Source organism: Giraffa tippelskirchi, chromosome 10 (assembly GCF_054371585.1).
Source record: "Giraffa tippelskirchi isolate mGirTip1 chromosome 10, T2T-mGirTip1v1.2.pri, whole genome shotgun sequence".
Lineage (NCBI taxonomy): Eukaryota > Metazoa > Chordata > Mammalia > Artiodactyla > Giraffidae > Giraffa > Giraffa tippelskirchi.
The window spans coordinates 82,998,059-83,022,654 of record NC_137284.1 but is presented as its reverse complement, the minus strand read 5'-3'; the positions used below and the strand labels follow the sequence as shown (position 1 = coordinate 83,022,654).

Below are 24,596 nucleotides of genomic sequence, written 5' to 3'. Positions count from 1 at the left end.
GGAGGTGGCTAAAATGTAGCTCCTTAGTGTCTGTCCAGTTACCTTACATTGCATATTTTCTAATAGTAACTAAATTTATAAGATTATAAAGCTAAGTATAGGTTCTTCATGGTTAAAATTAAGTACTGACTAGAGAGCAAATACAATTGAAATCAGCATTAGCAAACAATGTGACAACAATATCTTTGTAAATCTTGAAAAGTAAATACCTTCTTAGAGTATGAAGGTGATTCTAGTGACCAGAAGTTAGTCTTTGGGACTAGCAGTTCTGACTCTCTTTTGTACTCTGGGGTAATTTACTTTCCTCTGAAGCACAGCAAGATCTTTCATACGGCCCATTCTGACCTCACTTTGGCCTTCACTTGGCAGGAAGACAGTGTTTGCCTATCAAGTCAACTCTTGTTTCCTTCTCATTAGTCCAAGATATTACAGGTATATCCTTGGCACTCACATATTTATAAGCCTTAAGAGAACAAGGGCACTAAAATCTTCAGATTTTACATGATTATGAGGTAGTTATCCAACTAGTTTAGAATGGACTTGTATAATTTTCCTCAGGTTATCATCAAAGTGAACCATTATGATTTAAAACAAATCTACATGATAACTTGCTGAGGGCTATTTGGAACACACACCAAGAGGAGGTGAGTGTATTCTGATTTGTGGAAATTCAGTTTAAATTTCTTTTGCTGTTTTTCCAAAGTTTCAAATATATGAAATTAACACCTTCCTTCTCACACATATATCCAAGCTGTATTTTCACAACCTTAACTTTTGGTTCCAAATGAAGTAATTTAGGCAAGAAGACAAAGAGATAAAGGAGGAAAAACAGAATGTGAGCCCAAGGGTAAAGAAAGGGTCCTGAAGAGGAAGGAGATGAAAACAGCCTAAGCAGGTGAGCAGGTGCTGGGGTTTAGCACTACTCTATCTTTGTGTTTGTTTGTTTGTTTTGGAAAAAATATAATACTGATAACAAGAGTTTTTATGAACAGAAATTTCCTCTCAAAATAGATTATATATGGAATGAGTGCAAAGCAATCAGTCTAGAGGGCACAGTAGAAGAGAATTAAGTTGGAGTTCACATTACCAGTGACAAATTAGCTCCAGGAAATCAAAGGTCTGTTCCAAACCAACATTAGTAGTTCATGAGGAAAAGAAAAAATACATTGGTTAAAGTACTGTTTATCTTTTAGTCCTCATGTCTGGGTTGATTGTGAATAAGGATGCATTCAGGAATTGAGTACTACAGATAATAAAGTCTTTTAATAAGTAATTGATAATGACATCATGCACCAATATGGCCTTAAGAAAACTCTTTGATTTTGTCCAAATTCTTTCTCTGGTACTATGTGAACTAGATCTGACAAAACATGGAACGAAATACCGAGCAAGTTAAGAACTGAATGTTAACATTTCTATTTTTTCTGTCATTGTTTTTAGGAATAAAAGGTGACAAAATATTGTGTAGGGGAAAAAAAAAAGAAACCCAAACACTTCACCATTGAACCAAATAAGTATAGAGAGTAAAAGTGTATTCATCTCATTAACTATGGAACTTTCATATCAAATATTTAGAGCAAACAAGTCAAAATATAAAATGGTCATTTGAAACATTTTAAATACGGTAAAAGGGATCTTGCTTTGGATTTTTGATTTTCTTTCTCTCTTTCACCATTTGTTTTTTTTTTGTTTGTTTTGTTTTGTTTTCCTTAAACTTGTTTCTAAGAATTTAGGTCCCCCTACTACCTCACTTGGCCACTAGTTCTTCTAATTTTGAGAAAAAGACTTCTTGATAATATCTAGAGTTAAGAATGTTAATAGCGCATAGAAAATGCACTGGTGAGTTGCTAAAGTCACAGAATTTATGAACTGTGATTTTTTTTTCTCAAACAGCAGAGCATTTTAAATTTTAATTTGCAATATAAATGGTGGCATTATTTATTCAGCATTGTAATTTGTATGGTTTCCTGTCCAACACAATTCAAGTATTGAAAGATTAGGGGGAAAAAAAAAAACCCTAGAAACCATAATGGTCTTGCTTCAACCACGTTTGGCTCAGGTTCGCTGTGCAAATGCGGGATACACTGCCTCTGGTGGAAATAATGAAGCTGAGAAGAAGTCACCAAGAATCCTGACTTCTGTTAGCCTACTAACCTACTAATTTATGTTATCCTGATAACGTAAGTGGGAAAAGTCAGACTACAATGCATGATCTAAGAAAGATGGAAAGACACAATCACCCTAAAAGAATGCCTCATTGTTTTACCAAGATATCTAAATTTCTTAGCTTGAGCATCTCTTCTTATACTCTTATACAGTACAAGAAATAAACTATTATTCTATTGGACTCAATGACAAAATAATTTGAGAGACATAACTCAATTAGAACAAGTTAATTAGATGTACAAATTAGTCAACTGAGCTCCAGCTACCACTTAAGTAGAATTTTGGCCCTGGAGACTGTTACAAAGAGCATCTGATTCAAAGTTTTACATAGAAGCAAACTCTTATTCTTGGTGGAAGAGAAAAAACAGACAAAACATTTTATTTTATATCTTGATATATTAGTTGTCATTGTAGAAATGACCTTAGAGATAGCCATTAAGCTTCACTGCATTTCTTAATGTCCCTTTGGTTCTATCATAAATTGAGATCATGGCATTACGAGAGTATTTATAGAGTTAATATTTTCCAGCTCTCATCTGGGTTCATCTTTCTTTAGATTTCCTCCCAGTACACAGAGGAGGCCGATTTGGAATTTGAGAAAACAGCCAGAGACTTCTTCGGCTATACCCCTCCTAAATTCATACATTTTTTATTAACAAATGTAAATTTGAGAGGGAAATACCATATAATAAAAGTCTTTGGGGAATATTCTGTTGCATAAGGATGGCTTACACTTTTCATTTGAATGGCATGGATATTGAGAGCTTAAACTCAAAAATCATCTGTACTCTAGCTCTGAATCATTCCTTCTGTGAACTCTGCATGAATTTTTATAATAAACACACACATGTGTATGAAGCATGTGACTTCATAGGCAGTTATCTGCAGGGTCAAGTACTATTGGAGGATAACCAAGAATTGACTGACACATATCTTACAGAACTGGAGTTAATTAATAGGTCTACCAATTCCCAACTGCACTACACGAAACACAAAACTTGCTTAATACAGCAATCAATGACATACTCTGTATGGTCATAAGGCATTCACTGTACAGCAAGAGGAGATTTCAGAATACAGTATTCAGGTGTCTAAATATTGCTATTAAAATGCTAGAAGAGTAAAGTAAGATCATTCACAATCAGAAGACTAAACAAGGATTTCTTTGCAAACTGCTCATTATTATTTAAAAGGAATTTTTAATTTCTTCATATTAGATCTGAAGCTATTAAATGATGAAGTTTTGCTTTGTTTCAAAAGGGATATCTTTATTTCTGTGGCATCCAGTCATCTTGAAAGTGTTAAATCCATAATTTCTAACAATGGATTTCAACAATCTTGGGGACTCAATATAAGACAGTTATTTTAAACAACACTGCAAAGAAAAAACTGGATATTAAAAAGTCCATGAAGTCATAATAAAAGCAAAATGTCTTTTTTGTACCATAAAATTATATATAATATGTAAAGTCTGGACAGTAGTTTAAAAGAGAACTATTTCACTATTTTATGTAATGAGGACAGGAAACAGCCGAGTATACATGCTACTTTTTCAACCAGAATATAGGAAAAAGTTTGTCTTAGTTCTGTCTGAAAGCCTATCCCTGTAAATAAAAGTTACTAAATTCAAACTTCAGGAGATCTTATGAACTCTAATCCAGCAAGCCTGGCCTCAGTCCTGCTTGCTATTTTATTTCTTATTCTGCCAATCCTTCCAATACCATCATGACTTTCCTAACTGCATGAAACACATATTGTCTTGTTGTCTCAACTTCAAAAACAATGTAACTGTTTAAATACAAGTGTAGTATTTTAAGTACCAATAGAGATCAATTTAAAGCAGATTCTCTTTTAAGGCAGCTTAGCATTGAAAATTGAATTTTATGTTGTCTAGACAAGCCATCTTGATAATATCTTTTACAGAATTTCCTAGATTGACTGTCTAGACCGCTCCCAATTCCCCCAGATAATTGCATAATCATCTTCCCTCTGACCCCTAAATAGTCTGGAACAGTATCTCCCCATAACACAGTTGTCATGCAATTCAAGACCACTGAGATTCTGAGGGAGGACTTTTCTCAAAGGTTCTGAGTTTTAGAATTTCAATAAAACACTTGTTCATCAATATCCTACCAAAAAGTGATTGGATGGGAAGCTTTATTTATTTATTTCAGTGGCGGAAAAGGCCTCCTCCATTTTTCTGGGTAAATGGCCTGGCTCCTGTACCTCTGCATCCTCCCACCCACTCATAAACCAGCAATGAGCAGTTGATGAGTTGAGAAAGAGGGAACTCTGCTAAAGAGCAACTACAGAAAGAAAAAGAAAAATCTATATTTGGGGAAAATTGTAAAAATACAGAAACTATATATGATATTTTAATTTAAATGGCCATGAAGATCATCTAAGCTTCAAAATTAAAAGTAGAGGAAATAAGCTAAATACAAAATGACCTGGCAAGAATAATAGCCCAGTGCAGTAACTTATAAACTCTGATGAATGAGGTACATTTAATAGCAAAGTGACAGTTATTACCATAAAAGCTGCAATGGCTTTCATCCTGCGATACACATTCATATTTTAAAAATGACAATCTGAATTTTTTTAAGTACCTACTACCTATTAAGCAATGTCAAACTCTTATAAATGCATGAGGTAGAGACCATTCTCATTACCACTTTCTAGATTAGAAACAAAGACACAAAGGAAATTAGTAGCTTACTCCAGATTAAGTATCAAGTATTGAACTAAGGTTAGACAAAAGCTCTCCAGTGAAAGGCTAGAGGACATGAGTTTAATAATGAAGGGATTACAACTCCTTGAGTTTCTATAGCAAAAAATGTCAGTGGGCCATGCCATGGTTGGAGGGTTGGGAGGTAGTTGGAGGTAGTAAATTGATTTCTCACTTAAATATAAGGACACTGAGGATCATAGAGGTTTGCTTTATTTTTACATATTATGAGACAGAATCTCAGAGAGGTTAAGCAATTTTCCTGGACTCCACAGATAGTAAGTTGTAGAACATGACTAGAAGCCAGAAATGACCCTAAAGCCCACCTATTTTCCACTAACCCTATGTTTGGAGCTCAGCTCTCCGGGTCCCACTGTCCCATATAGCATGATGCCAGACAGATGTGAAAAGTACAAAACAACAGGCAGAATGTTCTCCAGAGATATCTCCAATAAACAGAAAAGTGGGACCCAAGTTTTAGGGTGCCTGACTATTGAAAATAGCCTAGAAGGAAGTGAAGAAGGAAAGATTTGTTCAGAAGTTGCTAAAAAGTTAATTACGTAAAATCTGCAGGACTGTTTGCAAGAAATTATTCCTAATTTCATCAATACAAAACAAGTAACTTAAGTAGAACTGCCTTTTCTTAAAGTTTAATTTACTTAAAACTCCTGGGTATGTCATCAGGTACATAAGCGAGCTTGTAAAAGAAAGAAGGATGCACTGGGGGAAGAGGTTTACGAGGGCAAACATCTAAACTAGTGAGAACTTGGGAAAGGGTTTTAATCTTCCCAGGATCATCAGGAAAGTCATAATAATCATGTTTAGTCTAGAAATCACATAGCCTCAAAGGTGTCTTCTTATGCAAAGAAGGTACAACACAAAAATGTTTGGATTATTCAGTGTTTGAGTTGTAAGAACATATTTGTATCACTTTTGGATGCCATAAGAAAGTATAGAGAAAGGATTTAAAGTTATAAAGAAGTGGCTAACATGTAAATTATATTTCAACTTTAGGATTCCAGAAATATTCTGGGAACAAACCTTTTATCTGATGAGTAATTCTGGATTCCAATTGGAAGAAAATTCTATCCAAAAGATTTTTTCACCACATGAACACTTTTGTTTTTCGTAGGATTATGTGCCAAAAATTATAAAGGGCTTATAATAGAGGCTATTGATAAATCCAACCCATGGAATTGCTTTCAAACTAGAAACTTTTCCTTTAAATACATCCCTAATTTCAAGTTTTGCTTAAATTTACCCAACTTAATTTTCTCACTAAAACATCTTTTAGTAGCAAGAGACAAATTAACATTTGTTAATCTTTTTTATACTGACAAAATTATAGTCCAAAGTATAAATGTAAAGCCTAGCTAAGCAAGAACACAACTGTGAGCAATTTAGGTCAAACATGTGATCAGAGCATTGAGCACATGTATGGCATCCTTTCTTAATCCCTGGGCAGAAGAAAACAACTGTGGTGGCAGACACTTCTGGCTGAGGAGGGAAATGGTGGGGAAAGCTGGCAATACACAAATGAAGGAGAAAACAGTACACATTCAGCCTGCTGACATCTGCTGCACATGCAAAATGGACTGGACTCTGCAATAGAGAGGAAAAGCAAATGCTTTCTTCCTTCCTTCTCCCTGTTCCAGTTATTGTTAAGTGATGGTCTCCATTCTTTTTGCATTCACAGATTAAAATTAATAATAACATCTGAATTCCAAGTAGGAGCCCTCGAACAGCAAATTAATTTCTTCAATGAAGTGAAGAAATTAGTAATAAAGTATTTGAAAAGGAAGGGGTATAGACAAACACAATTTTTAAAAAGCCAGCTTTACCTCAGGATGATGTCCAATTTCAATGTAGGTGCAAACTGGATGAAAAGCCCCCGTTCCACAGGCATATAAATGAGTCTGATTATAAGCCTTAAGCACCTTGATGAAATTAGCACATTCTTTCTGTAAAACAAAAGGAAAACCAGTGAGTTCTAGCAGTCAGCATGGCTGAGGTATCCTTTAGTGTTCTAGGCATGTTTAACAGATTTCTTTTGTGTCCTTTCACATTAATTTTTATAGCTTATTATTCTATTGTTTGTTCACATTATTACATGAGACACAGAAGGTGTTTGCTCTCATTGTTACATGAAAAAAAGAAGTTCTTGTTTTTGGAGGGTAAAATATAATACTCCCTTTAACATTTTTATTAAAACTATAATTTATTTATTAAAAAGTGGAAAAAAGTTATAGATAATCAATTATCATAGGTGACTTTTCTAGAAATGAGGGAAACAGCAAATTATTTAGTCAATTAGTTAAATCATAATAATGATAAAAATTTATTTGCAAAAGTCGGCTTTAATTTTGGAAAAGTAAATAAAAAATAAAAGGTAATAAAACCTTCTACTAAACATAAATTTGAAACATCATCAGTAACTCATAATGATTGGCAACTGACTTTGAACTTTAGCAGTGTCACTTACTGGGCTGCCCTGGTGGCTCAGATGGTATAGAATCCACCTGCAATGCAGGAGACCCAGGTTTGACCCCTGGTTTGGGAAGATCCCCTGGAGAAGGGAATGGCAACCCACTTCAGTATTCTTGCCTGGAGAATTCCATAGACAAAGAGTCTAACATGCCTGAGTGACAAACATGCACACACACACACACACACACACACACACACACACACACACTGATGCTTACTAGTGAGCTTTACAAACTTAAGAAGATAAAACCACCTCCCCTTGAAAAAAGTCACTGAAACCTCAAAGATGGTTTGTGTATAAGATGCAACAGAGAAGATATTGGAGTTTAGAAGTCTATAGACTGAGGGTCTTTATTAGAATGGCTATATTTAATAAATAACTTCATGCAGTACATGTACATTGTGAACCAATACATGGATACCCTGACCAATGAGTCATGGATCCTCCAGGTAAAGAACAGCTACTTTATAAGAGGGGATTATAGTCATATCTTATTATGTATAGAAGTTTAGACATTCCTTCCATCTCATTACCCAAATGTCACCTAAGAAATATGATAGTCAGAGCTATTTATATTGTTCGATACATTCTATCTGTAGACCCTATGAAAGAAAATGTGTTTCTACAAACAAATAGGAATCTTAGCCTTCTGTTCCTGTTAAGGGAAGATTCAAGGGAAAAAAATCAGATGAAGTATAAACTGGATAATTTTATTGCCAAATTAACCCTGAGTAGAAAGACATGATTTTTGCAAAATATTTTTAAACAGATGAGTTGCTATCAATACTGTAAAAAGAAAACAATGAAAAGAGAAATTCAAACATGGTGCTCTGTGACAATCCAGAGGGGTGGGATGGGGTGGCAGGTGGGAGGTAAATTCAAGACAGAGGGGACATAAGTACACCTATGGCTGATTCACGCTGATGTGTGGCAGAAATATCACAATACTGTAAAACAATGATCCTCCAACTAAAAATAAATAAATTTATTTTTAAAAATCTTCAAATAAATGCTATGGTCTATTAACCATATAAAAATCTTAAAATTAAATACATATAAGTAGAAAATATGAATTTGTCATGGGACATATCTATTTTTAAATATCCAACTGAACATTAATAACTGCACTGAAATTTTATGTTATTGATCATAGACTTTCTTATACACATAGTTTTGTGTTTTTGCCCATAAATGTGGAAATTAAAACCAAACATATAACTAAAAATGCAGATAAATATCAAATGCAGGCTATAGTGCAAGCAATTCTGGCAAATGTAACAGAGAATTGGGTTGGTCCCGACACATATAAGTTTGTAACACTCCCTTAAGTCATTCTCTATAACGTGTGACTCTTCAACTGAATGCTCAGAATGTATTTGGACTTATGTAGTTAGTTGGAATTGCCTGGAGAATCCTAGGGACGGCGGAGCCTGGTGAGCTGCCGTCCATGGGGTCGCACAGAGTCGGACACGACTGAAGCGACTTAGCAGCAGCAGCAGCAGCAGCAGCAGTTAGTTGGAATTTATAACTGAGATGTTATAATAATTTAAGTACATTCCCAAGTGATATTTGTATTCTGTGTTTGTAACTTATAATTTTGGTTTTAACTTTAATGCCTCCATAAAATAAAGAGCAGACCAAACCTGAGCAGAATAATTGTTATTTAAATTCAAATATTTGCTTTCCATCATCACTGATTTACCCAGGATGAAATCCGAGAATGTCCTATAAACATATTATCCCAAAAGTAAGTTATACTTCTATAAGGGAAAATATGAAACTTGACTGTTAGGACTCTTCACTCTTTCTTATCAAATGCTGAGCAGTTTTGGGAAGTAGCTAAAATACACATCTGATTTGTCTCACTGTTTTGTTACTTACATCCTGAGTGTTTCCTTTGTCTGGAAAGGCACTATAACAAAGAAAATTAAGCACTGAAATCAACTAACTTTGAAACTAATTTTGCAAGTTTCTATAAAGAAAATTTTCCTAGCTTAAAGAGTATATGCATCTTATCCATGTACCACTTTGAACATGACACATCTTAGACAAAACCTTAGATAAGCTTATACATAACCCAACTCTCAAGGCTCTTAGCCACAAACTCCCCATTCTCTAGCAGTTTCTCCTCTTTAGGGAAGAGGATAAGGCATGAATTCTTGTTCAGAGGAAAGAGGCTGTGGACAGGGAAACATCTGATAACCTAATTTACAAATAAGACATTCATGAGTCTTACTTACCCAAAGGATTTACTTGTACTCTTAAGAAAATGCAGTCATTTGAAAATGAATTATTTTCAGGAAAATGTTTTATGAAACATGTAGGTGGCCACATACTCTGCTTTTACATAAAGACAGCCAACCCTGATTGTGGACTCAATATTACAGCATTCAAGATTATAAACAACCATTTCCAGCACCATATGTTGAAATTAAGAAACTGGTTGTGTGCACACATATTGGTAAGCAAACAAATATTCTAATAAATAGCAGTGGCAGACCCAGACGGATGTCTTATTCATTTTAGAAAAGAACAGGGTTTTACTTTGCCCACCAGGCCTATAAAGATACACATACAATTTTAAATACAAATTCAAGTTCTCTAATCCCAGTAGTAACACATAAGGGCATTGTAGAAATTTGAGAGGAGACCCTAGATCTCCACGATAAAGAAAGGAAGGAAAATTTTATAAGCATATATACCTGTGCATACTAGTGAAGGCTATATCTCTTTTGCAACTGTTATGAATTCTAAGATCACAGAATCTGTGGGCTCTTTTCTCTTAATCAATTGGGTAACTGATTAGCAATAATTATTGACTGAAAAATTCTCAAGGTTCTTGAGAACTATGTAACTGAGCTACCCTGAATATCCTAATTTTCTTTTGTTCTCTGTGTGCTGTGTTGTACTGTGATAAGTTGCTTCAGTCCTGTCTGACTCTGTGCAATCCTATGGACTGAGCTCGACAGGTTCCTCTGTCCATGAGATTCTCCAGGCAAGAATGCTGGAGCGGGCTGCCATTTCCTCCTCCAATTTTTGTTGTTGTTGTTATGGTTGTTGTTCTCTATTAACTGTCAAAGAAGCACCACTATAATATGACAACTATTCTTCTACAGAGCTGCTAGAAAAAAATCACAGGACTGAAGCTGTGAAACCTGGCAAAGGGGTCTACTGAGAATGCTGATAATGGATTTTATCTGTACTACTAAGCAGCTAGACCCACCCTATTGGCCTGAGGCCTGAATGATTTACCCAGTGAACTCTCCTAGTTGGCAGCAGGCTGTATTGTACCATGCCTGGGGGCTAACTCAATATTATTTTGACGTGAAGGTTGATGCAAATAGAATGGAGAGAAATTTCTTGGATTTATATATTGTGTTAAGACACTTGAACTGAAACAAAGAAACTGAATGAAATACTTTCAAAGTTGATTTAAAATAGCTGCAAGAAAACTCATCAATAACAATATACAAGGAAACAGTGAATTAAAAGAACTGGACAGAGAAGAAACCAAAACTTGAAAGAGACACAGTGAAGTAAGGATTTTTCTTTAAACAGAAAACCAACACAAAAGAGTATCAATTCTGTCCTTCATTCATCTTCGTTCTTCTGCTTGTTGTTGCCAAGGCGCTTGAGTGTTCCAAAACAGGATATTCATTTTATTTGGAAGCAGCCTGGACATTCCTCTAAAAAAGAAGGAAGCGTGGCATAAAAAGGAAACACACTTCACACATTTCTGCTCTAGGGAGACAGAAGAAGAGTGTTTCTGACCTTTTCTTGAACCATGACGATTCTTAAAACTCAGAATGTAATGTACTTTTTGGCATTCAACTACTGTGCTGCTTTGCTCAGCACTGGTGGATTTACAACGTAATAAAGAGAATGTAATCAGTTCAAAATGAATTCATTTTTCAAACCTGGATCTTTTTGGAATTTAAGCTGATACACACAGACAAGTTAGCAACAAGTTGGCTTCCTGAGAGTCAGGCAACCATACTGACCTCTTATTTCACTGAAATGTACTCCAGAACAACAGCATTATAAATTGTTAACTTAGCCTCATGGTAAAAGTAAAGGCAGTCATAAACCAGTAAAGCCCAAGGCCACACCTGAGGAGCAATGATTCATCATCCTTAGTGACAAACCATTTACACTTATTTTTTTAGGAGTTGTCTTAAGGTCAAATGTAGAGAGGAATTACACACAGAGATATTAGCCTAGAAAAATAAATTAGAAAGAAAATGTCTACCCTCAGAAAAAGACATAGAAGCCAAATGCACAGTGATTCAAAAACAAACATTACAAATATGTAGCACTGATTAGACTGTGTTAAGCAGACTTTTCCCGGATGGTTACAAAAATAAAGTCCATCCATCTGTCAAAACAACTGCTCCATGCATGAAAATTAAAACAGAATAGAGGTGTTTTTAACTAACTTCTGATAATTACACTTGCTACAAAATAATGTAATTTACCACCAATCCCAATTACCTCCTTGCATGTTCTTAAATGATGGATTGAGCAGTGAAATTTAACTCTAAATAAAAAAGAAGACTGTGAACATGAACAATCTACATTTAAATATATTTAGTTCATGATTAAATTAAACAACTTATTCAGGTTCAAATATAAATCAGCTCAACATGAATGAATATAGTACAACAGTGGCTCAGGTGAGTGAACATTAATTTAAAAAGCAAAAAATGTCTCTATCCCATCAACAATTTATGTTGAAATATTTTAATATATAACATAGCAGCTGGGAAAGCAAAGGAAGCCCTTTCCTATCATGGTGGGTGGATACATCTCTGCATGAAAATCCATTAATAAGCTTAATTCCTGAAGTTAATCTGTTGACTTTCTTTTTCTCTGGTCAATTTATTTGGCAAGCTGGCTGAATACTAGAATCTTCATTCCAAAGCAGTAATCCGTGAGATTGTTCCTGTCACTCACTCATCCCTCTCTCTATTTAAGTTGTTCCATACTTAACCTAGCAATAATGTTTTGTCTTTTTTTCTTTTAATTCTGTTACAGCTGTGATCAGATCATCTATAAGCATGTCTTCTTAATACCTCAACGTTCATTAAAGGATGTTAGAAACCTCTTCTTCAAAGAGGTATATCAAATAGAACTAAGACTTAACTGTGTTCTATTTATAATATTAGCCATTGAATGTTGAATTTGTGACTTAGAATTTTTTAACATCCACCTTATAAAATGGTGAGTAGCCTGTTCTGTCCATTTTGGGAGACATTTTTAGTTTCCCTAACTAAGAAGCATCATGTATAATAAAACCAATGGACCTTTCCATTGTAAAGCTTTGTTTCAGAAAAAAAAAAAATTTAATTCATTTATTTTTTATTGAAGGATAATCACTTTGCAGAATTTTTCTGTTTTCTTTGTTTTTTAAAAATACAGATTCAACTAGCACAACAAAGTTGGCATTATTTCATGGCTAGTTATTAAGCTACATTAGTCTATTCATGTTAATTTAACTATATCATCTTCAAATCTATGACAGAAATTTTAACTTGGTTTGAATGATGTAATAGACTAAATGAGGACTCCTAACCAAGGACACCAAAACATTTTACCTAGATGCTCATTTCAATTAAGTATCCCATTTGACTGGTTTTTTTTTTTAACCTCTGCTTTGACTATTTGTTTTGAAGTTCTAGAAATATTGATCTAAGATTCCATAAACATTTTTATTTCAAATTACTCAAAACCTTCAAAATTGGTCAAAAGTATACATACAGTCATTACAGACAAAAGCAGGAACAAAAGTCAGCCAATGTGATTCTCTTCTATTTAAAGGAGTTTTGAGCAATTTCACTTTGAAATGTCATGTGGACCAGAGAAGCTGATTAATACATACTTCTGGCTTACATTGCATTTTACATTGTAATACTGATCTAATTATTTACATTTGTACCACTCATTGGAGATATGATTATGGATGGTCTATATAATATGTATTTAGCATAACCATTTGCCATCTCATATTCAAATGAATTCACAAAACGAATATGAAACTGACCTGACTATGTTTTCCTGCCAAACCAGGAGAAATATTTAGTCAAAAACCTTACTCTGATTTCAATAATGGTATTCTGTTTTTTCTAATTTTATGCAAGGTTCTTGACTACTTAGTGCTCATGCCTTAAAGGAATTGAGTCAATGATTTACACCAAGCAGGTAGAGTTAAAATCCAAAGAGATTTACTGTAGATACAATTAGTTGGCATATTAATTCTAACACATATGCATTTATCATGACTTTAACACTCAAATAAGAGAGATTAATTGCTTCTTTAATACATATGAGATGTAGCTTTAAGGAAGGAGACACAAAAATGAAAGTCAGATTATAAAGGAATGCTTTTTTATAATTCATATATACACCTCTTTTCTACCCTCTGCCTTATCTAATATCAAAAGTAAAAAAATTCAGTTGGAGTCTTTAATACGCAAAATATTAAATGCTATTATATAATTCATAATATAAAATATTATCTTTATATTATAACAAATGGAACCTCTTTAACCATTTATAACTCTTTATCCATTTATAACATATCCATGTTTATAATAAATGGACATACACACATATATAGGCATATATATTATGTATATATTAACTTCAGAAATTATTTCTGAATAAAATTAAATATTTTAAACTTTAGAATTTAAAATCTGCTTATATTTATTATTTAATGAAAATGGTTAATTATTCTTGAGCATGTATTTACATTTGAAGGTACTCAAAGAATTTGAGAAAAACATATAGAATAAAACTAATTATCATCAAAATGATAAAATAGACACACCACGGAAGTAGTTACCTATACTTATCTGATGCTTTATCAGTCATGGATTAGAATTAATAAAGCATCATATTCCCTGTGTGATTATAAGAGAGTTACTTGGGATTTCTGAGCTTCAGTCTCCCCAAGTCAAAATGGTATTAATAACATATCTGTGCAAAGTACATAGTATGATGTCTGTTGTTATCATAGTTCAGTTGCTAAGTCATGTTAAACTCTTTGAAACACCAGGGACTGTAGCAAGCCAGGCTACATATTATACTCCACTATCTCCCAGAGTTGACTCTAACTCATCTCCATTGAGTCAGTGATGCCATCCAGCCATCTCATCCTCTGTCGTCCCCGTCTCCTCCTGCCCTCAATCTTTCCCAGCATCAGGGTTATTTCCAGTAAGCTGAATCTTCATATCAGGTGGCCAAAGTACTGGAGCTTCAGTTTCAGCATTAGCATCAGTCCATCCAATGAAAATTCAGAGTTGTTTTTCTTTAGGATTGACTGGTTTGATCTCCTCACACTCCAAGAGATTCTCAAGAGTATCTTCCGGCACCACAGTTTGAAAGCATCACTTCTTCGGTGCTCAGCCTTCTTTATGGTCCAACTCACATTTGCACATGACTACCGGAAAAAACAGATTTAACTATATTGACCTTTGTCGGCAAACTGATGTCTCTGCTTTTGAATACACTGCCTCGGTTTGTCATAGCTTTCCTTGAAGGAGCAAGTGTCTTTTAATTTCATGGCTGCACTAATCATCTTCGTTGATTTTGGAGCCCAAGAAAATAAAATCTGTCATTGATTCCACTTTTTCCTCTTCTACTTGCCATGAAGTGATGGGACTGGAGCTATGATCATGTTTTTTTGAATGTGGAATTATAAGCCAGCTTTTTCACTCTCCTCTTTCACTTTCATTAAGAGGCTCTTAAGTTCCCCATCACTCTCTGCCTTTAGTGTGGTTATCACTGGAGCCATGAAATTAAAAGACACTTGCTCCTTGAAAGAAAAGCTATGACCAACCTAGACAGCATATTAAAAACCAGAGACATTACTTTGCTGACAAAGGTCTGGCTAGTCAAAGCTATGGTTTTTCCAGTAGTCAGGTATGGTATTCAGAGCTGGACTATAAAGAAAGCTGAGTACTGAAGAATTCATGCTTTTGAACTGTGGTGTTGGAGAAGTCTCTTGAGAGTCTCTTGGACTGCAAGGAGACCCAACCAGTCCATCCTAAATGAAATCAGTCCTGAATATTCATTGGAAGGACTGATGCTGAAGCTGAAACTCCAATAGTTTGGCCACCTGATGCCAAGTATTGAAAAAGACCCTGATTCTGGGAAAGATTGAAGGCAGGAGAAGGGGATGACAGAGGATGAGATGGTTGGATGGCATCACTGACTCGATGGACATGAGTTTGAGCAAGCTCTGGGAGTTGGTGAAGGACAGGGAAGCCTGGCTTGCTGTAGTCCATGGGGTCACAAAGAGTCAGACATGACTGAGCGACTGATCTGAACTGAACTGCTTCCATATCTGAGGTTGTTGATATTTCTCCTGACAATCTTGATTCCAGCTTGTGAATCATCTAGCCTGACATTTTGCAGGATGTACACTGCTGCTGCTGATGCTAAGTCGCTTCAGTCATGTCTGACTCTGTGCGATCCCATAGACGGCAGCCCGCGAGGCTCCACCGTCCCTGGGATTCTCCAGGCAAGAACACTGGAGTGGGTTGCCATTTCCTTCTCCAATGCATGAAAGTGAAAAGTGAAAGTGAAGTCGCTCAGTTGTGTCTGACTCTTAGCGACCCCATGGACTGAAGCCTACCAGGCTCCTCCGTCCATGGGATTTTCCAGGCAAGAGTACTGGAGTGGGGATGAGTTAAATAAGCAGGGTGACAATATACAGCTTTGTTGTACTCCTTTCCAATTTGGAACTAGTCCATTGTTCCATGTCCAGTTCTAATTGTTGTTTCTTGATTGGTGTACAGATTAACAACAGACATTTAAGGTGGTCTAGTAATCCCATCTCTTTAAGAATATTCCACAGTTTGTTGTGATCCACAAAGTCAAAGGCTTTAGCGTAGTCAACAAAGCAGAAATAGATGTTTTTCTGGAATCCCCTTGCTTTTTCTATGATCCAATGGATGATGGTAATTTGATCTCTGGTCCTCTGTCTTTTCTAAATCCAGCTTATACATCTGGAAGTTCTTAGTTTACATATTATTGAAGCTTAACTTGAAGGATTTTGAACATTACCTTGCTAGCATGTGAAATGTGCACAACTGTGTAGGAGTTTGAACATTCTTTGGCATTGCCCTTATTTAGGACTGGAATGAACACTGACCTTTTCCAATCCTGTGGCCACTGCTGAGTTTTCCAAATTTGCTGACACACTGAGTGCAGCACTTTAATAGCATCATCTTTTAGGATTTGAAATAGCTCAGCTGAAATTCCATTACCTCCTCTAGCTTTATTTGCAGTAATGCTTCCTAAGGCCCACTTGACTTTACACTCCAGCATTTCTGGCTCTGGATGAGTGACTACACTATCATGGTTATATCCGGGTCTTTAAGACCATTTTTTGTATAGTTCTTTTGTGCATTCTTGCCTAGCACTTATTAATTGAAGGAAAACTCATCTTATTTTTTAAATAATGAACCATCTATTTATTAGTTATATTATTTTCATGTCTGCTTAAAACTCTCAGAACATTCCACACATGGTGACATGATGCAGGCAAGAAGGCTGTAATGAATTGCTCACCTCTATAAGCAGAGTTAAAAATGATTAAGACCATAAATGGTACAAATGGAAGGTGGACTTTAAAATTTGTTTTGACTATTAATCTGAGTCCAATCTTGTTAAATGATGATATAATGTTGTTCATTAGAATTTTCATGAAATTCTAGTTCTCCAAGAGTAAGGATGATAAATTATAAATTTATAAACATTTTATCAAAGAGGTAGATGTTATGAACCAGTGTCACAGTGAAACAGCAAATATAGCAACTGTTTGTGAATGGTTGTGGCAGAATTGTGCTGTGTCTACTTAGGTAAGACAGAACTACATTCTTTGAAAGAAAATGCTTATCTTATAACCAAATATGAGTTACATAAATGAGTTAATAAAGTAAATGTATATAGAACAATACCTAGTATATATAGTAAGCTACAATTGATGTTAGCTATCATTATTTCCACTATTCTTTGAATAAAGAATTTGAACTATCAGTTTATCTGATATTTACCTCCAAACAGAAATAAATGTACACACATGCATGCACACAAAAATCTATGCTTATTTCTGTGGCATTTAATAAAAAGAAGTTTTTCATTTGCTTTCATAAGCAATCAGTTGTCTGTATACCTCATCTGTCATCAAATTTCATTATGGAATCATATCTAAAACTAATAAACTGATCAAAGTCTTTCATGTGAGGCCATCTAGGGTGCCCACAAAAATTTATAATCAATACTATCAGGAACAGTAAAGGGTCTATGATTCCACTCTACTGAAAAGATAACAAGCTATCATGGCAGTTTTACAGATGCCGACAAAAGTTATACAGCTCCTGAATCAGATATGAAAAACTTTATTATTGACAGGAATAGCATTAGTCAGAGTCAGCATTTCTCATGTCAGTTCCCCAAGCTCCAATTCCCACCGTGCAGTGAGAAGAGGGCCGGGTGAGACCTGCGCGTGCAGCGAGATGCATTGCAGCAGAGGAGCTCTTGGTTGAGGCAACCTCAACACTTTATAGCAGGCATAAGCATGCTGGTCATTACATTTTGAGAAAGAGGTTATGTTCACTGTACTTGCAGATAAGCATAACTGCCCTTTGCTCTAAGGGATACACTATCTCTACTTCAAGGTTATTTGAAAATTAGCCTTTTGCTCAAGAATTCTTCCATTCTTCCAATGTTCAGCATGTGAGAGATCCAAAAAAACGATCTCCAAACAATTACACATCATGGTTTTGAGACTTAGTGAAATCTTATGATTTTTACAGAATTAGAAGGTAATTCTAACTATCCATTTAAAGTTTTAACATACCTTGAAGTCCCTAAAATAAAATTTAAAAAGTAAAGTTGATATCAGCTTTGACCTTAGAAAAAGTAAGTGAAATTCAAGGACTAAGTTGCATTTAGTTGTACAGAACTTAAGATGAATGGGTAGCTTCAAATTCTCAGTTGCATGCACTTGGCAAAACTTAGTGCTGTTGAGGTCCTGCAATTTAAGTCATGATAAATTTGATAGACAAGCTATAATGTATCATATGTGAAAAATGAATAACAACCAAGGACAAGAATATAAAAATAAGTCTCTCAAGAGTTGCAAAAATGCCCCCAAATTCAGGTTCATGATACTGAACTTTGAAATGTATCCAACAACAGCGATGTTTGGAGAATCTGTTATTTTTTTGTTCATCTCAGATGGCTGAAATTTTGGCTTCCAAAGATGTTCAAAATATTTCTAATAGTCATAAGGTTGCCATTTGGTTTTACTGAAGCTTAGTACAAAGAGAGATGGTTTAGTAGGATAAACAAAGAAGATTCAGAGAGCTATTGATTCAAAACAGATTCTTTTTCCAGCTTAGCATGTATTCCTTTTTCATTTGCAAAACAGGGTCAAGGAAGTTAATCCTTCAATAGAAATGTTATTGTGAATACAAAGTGGATTTTAAGCACCAGGAAAATACCTAAAATAATAGTAAAGGCGGCTAATAGAAGTGACAATAGAGATATCTGGATTGCATTTACGTCCTTATTGAGGGTATCTGTACAATAATATTACATATATGTAATTTTTTTTCAAATTACAACTCTCAAGTGACGATAATAGAAAAGGTTCATGGACATTTCACTCTTCTAATACAAATATACAATAACAGTGTAAATATTTAGAACTGACAACACCAAGAAGAGAAGGCATAGTAGTATATATATCCTGCATATTCACTTCTGGAAAAATATATTTAAATTAATGTTATTGTTAGAAATGCAATTAACAGCAGCCTACAGCACATTTTTATTTTCTCCTTCTCTCTTTGTCTATCTTTGTATACATGGAGAAAGAGAGAGACTGTAACTGTCTTAGTCTGGAGATTCCCTCTTATCACAAAGTTGGTTTTTTTGTGAATTAGCTGCTCAAATCCGAACTACTGACTTAATATATACATTGCATTGCAAAATTGAGCCGTGAGAAACAATGGTTTGTATCTTTCCAGCTTCCCAGGGGAATGGAGAAAGGTTTCAACTTTCTTAACAATGCTACCATCACTGACACAGGAACTATGTAGGTTTAATCAAGTGGCATATCCTGATTTCCCAGGTGGTTGTGCCATGTAAACCACCTTAAACAGACTTAAGAATGACCTTTCAAAATACATAAAATTAACCAGTGTCTTTGTCTTGCTTTTCCTATTGTAGTCTTGCATCGGAATCTAATACTAAGAAGATAGCATTTCCTCCAGGATGTTTTGTTTAAAGAAGCTTTATTTCCAGAGGACTTTTAGAGAAAATACTAAAACCAGTGGGAAAAGGGTAAACTTAGGTTCTAGAAACCATGGAGAGCACTCAAGAGGGTGGTTAGTTTATCTTTCTATAAATGTTCAGGTCAATTCCTATTTTGGTTACAATTGTATCTTGGAGTCAGTCCTAATGGCTGCAAAAATCACTCAAGCCTCCTTCATGTGGTTTTCAGAATTACAAGAGGTCTTTAAAAGGAATTATTGTCTATCAGTCATAGCTGACTATTATTTACTCAAGACAGAACCTAGAATTTCCTTCAAACTGTCTGTGTATCACTGCACAGGTATGATGCTGAATGAAAATTAAAAAACAAAAAACAATATAAGTGGCTAAGAAAATTTTGGTAAAGATACTGATGCTATTTTTTTATGCTTATCAAGGAAGAAATGCTACAATACCAATAAGTCAACTATTTGCTATTTTCTAAAATGATACTTAAGACAGAAATGAAAAAAAAACGCACCTGTATATTAAAGTCCCAAAATGATAAATGCCATGTATCCTATTTAAATAGTTATGTAATTGAGGTACATAAATAAGGTCACCTGAAAAGTAAAATTAATTTTAATAAAATTCATTCCAAATGTCCAAAATGTATTTTTAATAATAGGTCAATTAAAAACAATACTAAAGGAATGAGATGGGTTACAAGAAAAATAGTATGAAATATATTTCATTATTTAAATATACTGTAGTGTTTGGTTAAGAGCTAAAGGAAAAAATACATTTTTCCTTGAACTAAAATACATGAAAATTGCTTTGTTCTCCTTTAATTAAGTATTAAAAAAGAAAAATAAAAATCCACAGTGCCTGAACTGATTTGATGCAGAATGTAGAGGAAAAACAAAAGCATGTGCATTTTATCAGGTTATATTAATTATCTGACTTAAGATTTGTATGACTAATACTGCTATACCAATAACCTTTCAAAAGTTTATATCTCTCAATGAATACACAATTATCTATCTCTACCATAATGTATGAGACATAATTAACAAGTTTTCAGAATCCTTATTACAAAGTGTTACGAAATAATCAGGTGCCATTAATACCCTGTATCAGACTTCAGAGACACCATATGTTTTAGCTCCTTTTAATTTACTCCTATAGAGACCATAAGCATATTCAGCAAGCCTGGAAAATATAATAAAGTTGCTTGTCTTGGAGAGGAAACTGCTGAGGTCATGATTAAGGTTATTCCTTTGAAATGTGGGGATCCTGACTTTACTGCAACAGCTGATCTAATTGTGTCTGGGCTAACACCAGAATCCCTCAGTGTTTGGTAATGATTGAGGAGTAGGAGTGGGAGACCAGGGAAGGAGATGAGAGCTTGGGAGAGGGGAGATGAGGCAAGGCCAGAGGCATGAAAGATAAGGGAAATGGACTGAGATGAATTTTGGAAACCACAGACAAAAAGGAATATCTGCTATCTTAGCAACTGAATGAGCTAATTTAATCATTGGATCAGATACGGTTAGTACTTGGCCCAGTGCATTTTATAAAATCCAGATAATCTGTCAGTTAAGTATGGTTATTATCTTCAATTTTCAAAAGTTACTGAATTCAGAACAGTGCCACACTACAGTGATCGTGATCATTAGCGAGGACCAAAACATATTTCATTAACAATGTTTTCACTTAGTAATTGTCTATGCAACTCTATTACATACACTAATAATAGTTAATATTTGTATCATGCATTACAGTCTAGGCAATAATTTCATTTGTGATTGAGTCTTACAAAAATGTTATGAGCGGGTTATTATTATGTCCACACCAAGACCCCCTAGAGGAGAAAACGGCAACCCACTCCGGTATTCTTTGCCGGAAAAATTCCATGGGCAGAGTAGCCGGGCAGGCTGCAGTCCGTGGGGTCACAAAATTGGACATGACTGAGTGACTGAGCACACACACAAAGACACCCTTAAAAAGACCAGAATATGTAAGATATTTCTTTCAATCTCTATTGTTCATTATCTGTGTGTTAATGCACAAATTCAAATCCATATATGCCACACAACACCAAAAACATCAGTAGAGAAACAAATTTTTTATCTCAGCTTTGAGTAGTGCACTCAAAATGTTTCAAAATTTTTGAATGAGAACATTTTGAATGAATATTCTGAATCATTATATTTCCTGATTAAGAAAATGGTGGTAATGATACCCATTTGGTAAATTTATTATTAAAAAACTACACTTAAAATACTATTTAAATTATCATAGTACCTGGCACAGAGGGATTCTCAATAATTTTAAATGCCTATGTCTTTGCCTGTTATATTTTAATAGAGAAAAAAATGTGTTTTTAAAAGTGACAACTGTATACAGGTAAAATCTCCATTTCTCTCCATTCTTAGTTATTATTACATTATAATCTTTCAAATTTGTTAGTATTAATGCAGCATTTTGATATTAATAAATATTTACTTATTCAGTCATATATTTTGCCCACACTTATGCAGTATTATCTTATAAACAATTTTCACAAAAACCATTAAACTCATAATTGCAAAATATGTACTGTCCCTTTTAACAGATAAGATACTATAAAGCCACTCCACCAGTTAAGGTACTTGCTCAAGTAAAATTAATAAGGTACTTGCTCAAGTAAAATTAATGAGTCAGTGGGAATCAACATAAAATTCATGTCTTTTTTGAAGTTTTACTTAATTTTTCAATTACTCTTTTCAATCATCCTATGTATTAATTTCAGTTCAGTTCAGTCGCTCAGTCGTGTCCGACTCTTTGCAACCCCATGAATTGCAGCACGCCAGGCCTCTCTGTCCATCACCAACTCCCGGAGTCTAACCAAACCCATGTTCATCGAGTCAGTGATGCCATCAAACCATCTCATCCTCTGTCGTCCCCTTCAAACCATCTCATCCTCTGTTGTCCCCTTCTCCTCCCGCCCCCAATCCTACCCAGCATTAGGGTCTTTTCCAATGAGTCAACTCTTCGCATGAGGTGGCCAAAGTATTGGAGTTTCAGCTTCAACATCAGACCTTCCAATGAACACCCAGGATTGATCTCTTTTAGGATGGATTGATTGGATCTCCTTGCAGTCCAAGGGACTCTCAAGAGTCTTCTCCAACACCACAGTTCAAAAGCATCAATTCTGCGGCGCTCAGCTTTCTTCACCATCCAACTCTCATATCCATACATGACCACTGGAAAAACCATAGCCTTGACTAGACGGACTTTTGTTAGCAAAGTAATGTCTCTGCTTTTAAATATGCTATCTAGGTTGGCCATAACCTTCCTTCCAAGGAGTAAGCATCTTTTAATTTCACAGCTGCAGTCACCATCAGCAGTGATTCTGGAGCCCAAAAAAATAAAGTCTGACACTGTTTCCACTGTTTCCCCATCTATTTCCCATGGAGTGATGGGACCAGACGCCATGATCATAGTTTTCTGAACGTTGAGCTTTAAGCCAACTTTTTCACTCTCCTCCTTCACCTTCCTCAAGAGGCTCTTTAGTTCTTCTTCACTCCCTGCCCTAAGGGTGGTGTCATCCGCATATCTGAGGTTATTGATATTTCTCCCGGCAATCTTGATTCCAGCTTGTGTTTCTTCCAGCCCAGCATTTCTCATGATGTACTCTGCATATAAGTTAAATAAGCAGGGTGACAATATACAGCCTTGACGTACTCCTTTTCCTATTTGGAACCAGTCTGTTGTTTCATGTCCAGTTCTAACTGTTGCTTCCTGACCTGCATGCAGGTTTCTCAAGAGACAGGTCAGATGGTCTGTTATTCCCATCTCTTTCAGAATTTTCCACAGTTTATTAATTTAGGAGAGTATAAAGTTTGATAGAACAGAATTTTTTGTGTACTTTCACATAATCAGAAAAATGTTTATGTTTATGAAGGTGTAATGTGAGTTACAATCTCTATATTTAAAATGGAATTTGTTTTTGGAGGTGGGGGAAATAGATGGGGAAACAGTGGAAACAGTGTCAGACTTTAATTTTGGGCTCCAAAATCACTGCTGATGGTGATTGCAGCCATGAAATTAAAAGACACTTACTCCTTGGAAGGAAGGTTATGGCCAACCTAGATAGCATATTTAAAAGCAGAGACAGTACTTTGCCAACAAAGGTCTGTCTAGTCAAGGCTATGGTTTTTCCAGTGGTCATGTATGGATGTGAGAGTTGGACGGTGAAGAAAGCTGAGCGCCGAAGAATTGATGCTTTTGAACTGTGGTGTTGGAGAAGACTCTTGAGAGTCCCTTGGACTGCAAGGAGATCCAACCAGTCCATCCTAAAGGAGATCAGTCCTGGGTGTTTATTGGAAGGACTGATGTTGAAGCTGAAACTCCAATACTTTGGCCACCTCATGCAAAGAGTTGACTCATTGGAAAAGACCCTAATGCTGGGAAGGATTGGGGGCAGGAGGAGAAGGGGACGACAGAGGATGAGATGGTTGGATGGCATCACCGACTCGATGGACATGGGTTTGGGTAAACTCCGGGAGTTGGTGATGGACAGGGAGGCCTGGTGTGCTGCGATTCATGGGGTCGCAAAGAGTCGGACATGACTGAGCGACTGAACTGAACTGAACTGAAAGTAGAAAAGGATAGCTTTATTGCTTTGCCAGACAAAGAAGGACACAGTGAGCTCTTATCTCAAAAAACTATGTGTCCCTAAACTGAAATTTTTAAGGATAAATTTCCCATGTTTGCTCATATGTCTTAATCATGGGTGGAAGGTTCTCTGTGCACCTTCACCTGCTTTCACTGGTAGCCAACACTGCTGCCATCCTTTTCCATGAACTCATTTCACTTCAAATCATTCTAAATACATACATCTTAGAAAGCTGCTACCAATCAATCAGATTGTCCCTTGAAAATATCTATCTATCTATCTAT

At 35.4% G+C, this 24,596-nt stretch overlaps 1 protein-coding gene across 6 annotated transcripts in view; it reads right to left on the bottom strand.

Annotated features, from left to right (window-relative positions):
- SEMA3A (semaphorin 3A) overlaps positions 1-24,596 on the bottom strand; it is a 251,443-nt gene that overhangs the window by 151,897 nt on the left and 74,950 nt on the right. For all 6 annotated transcript variants that reach the window (XM_081531719.1, XM_081531720.1, XM_081531724.1 and 3 more), the window contains exon 4: positions 6,736-6,855. In XM_081531719.1, the coding sequence (XP_081387845.1) occupies positions 6,736-6,855 (120 nt within the window). The remainder of the gene's footprint in view (positions 1-6,735; positions 6,856-24,596) is intronic.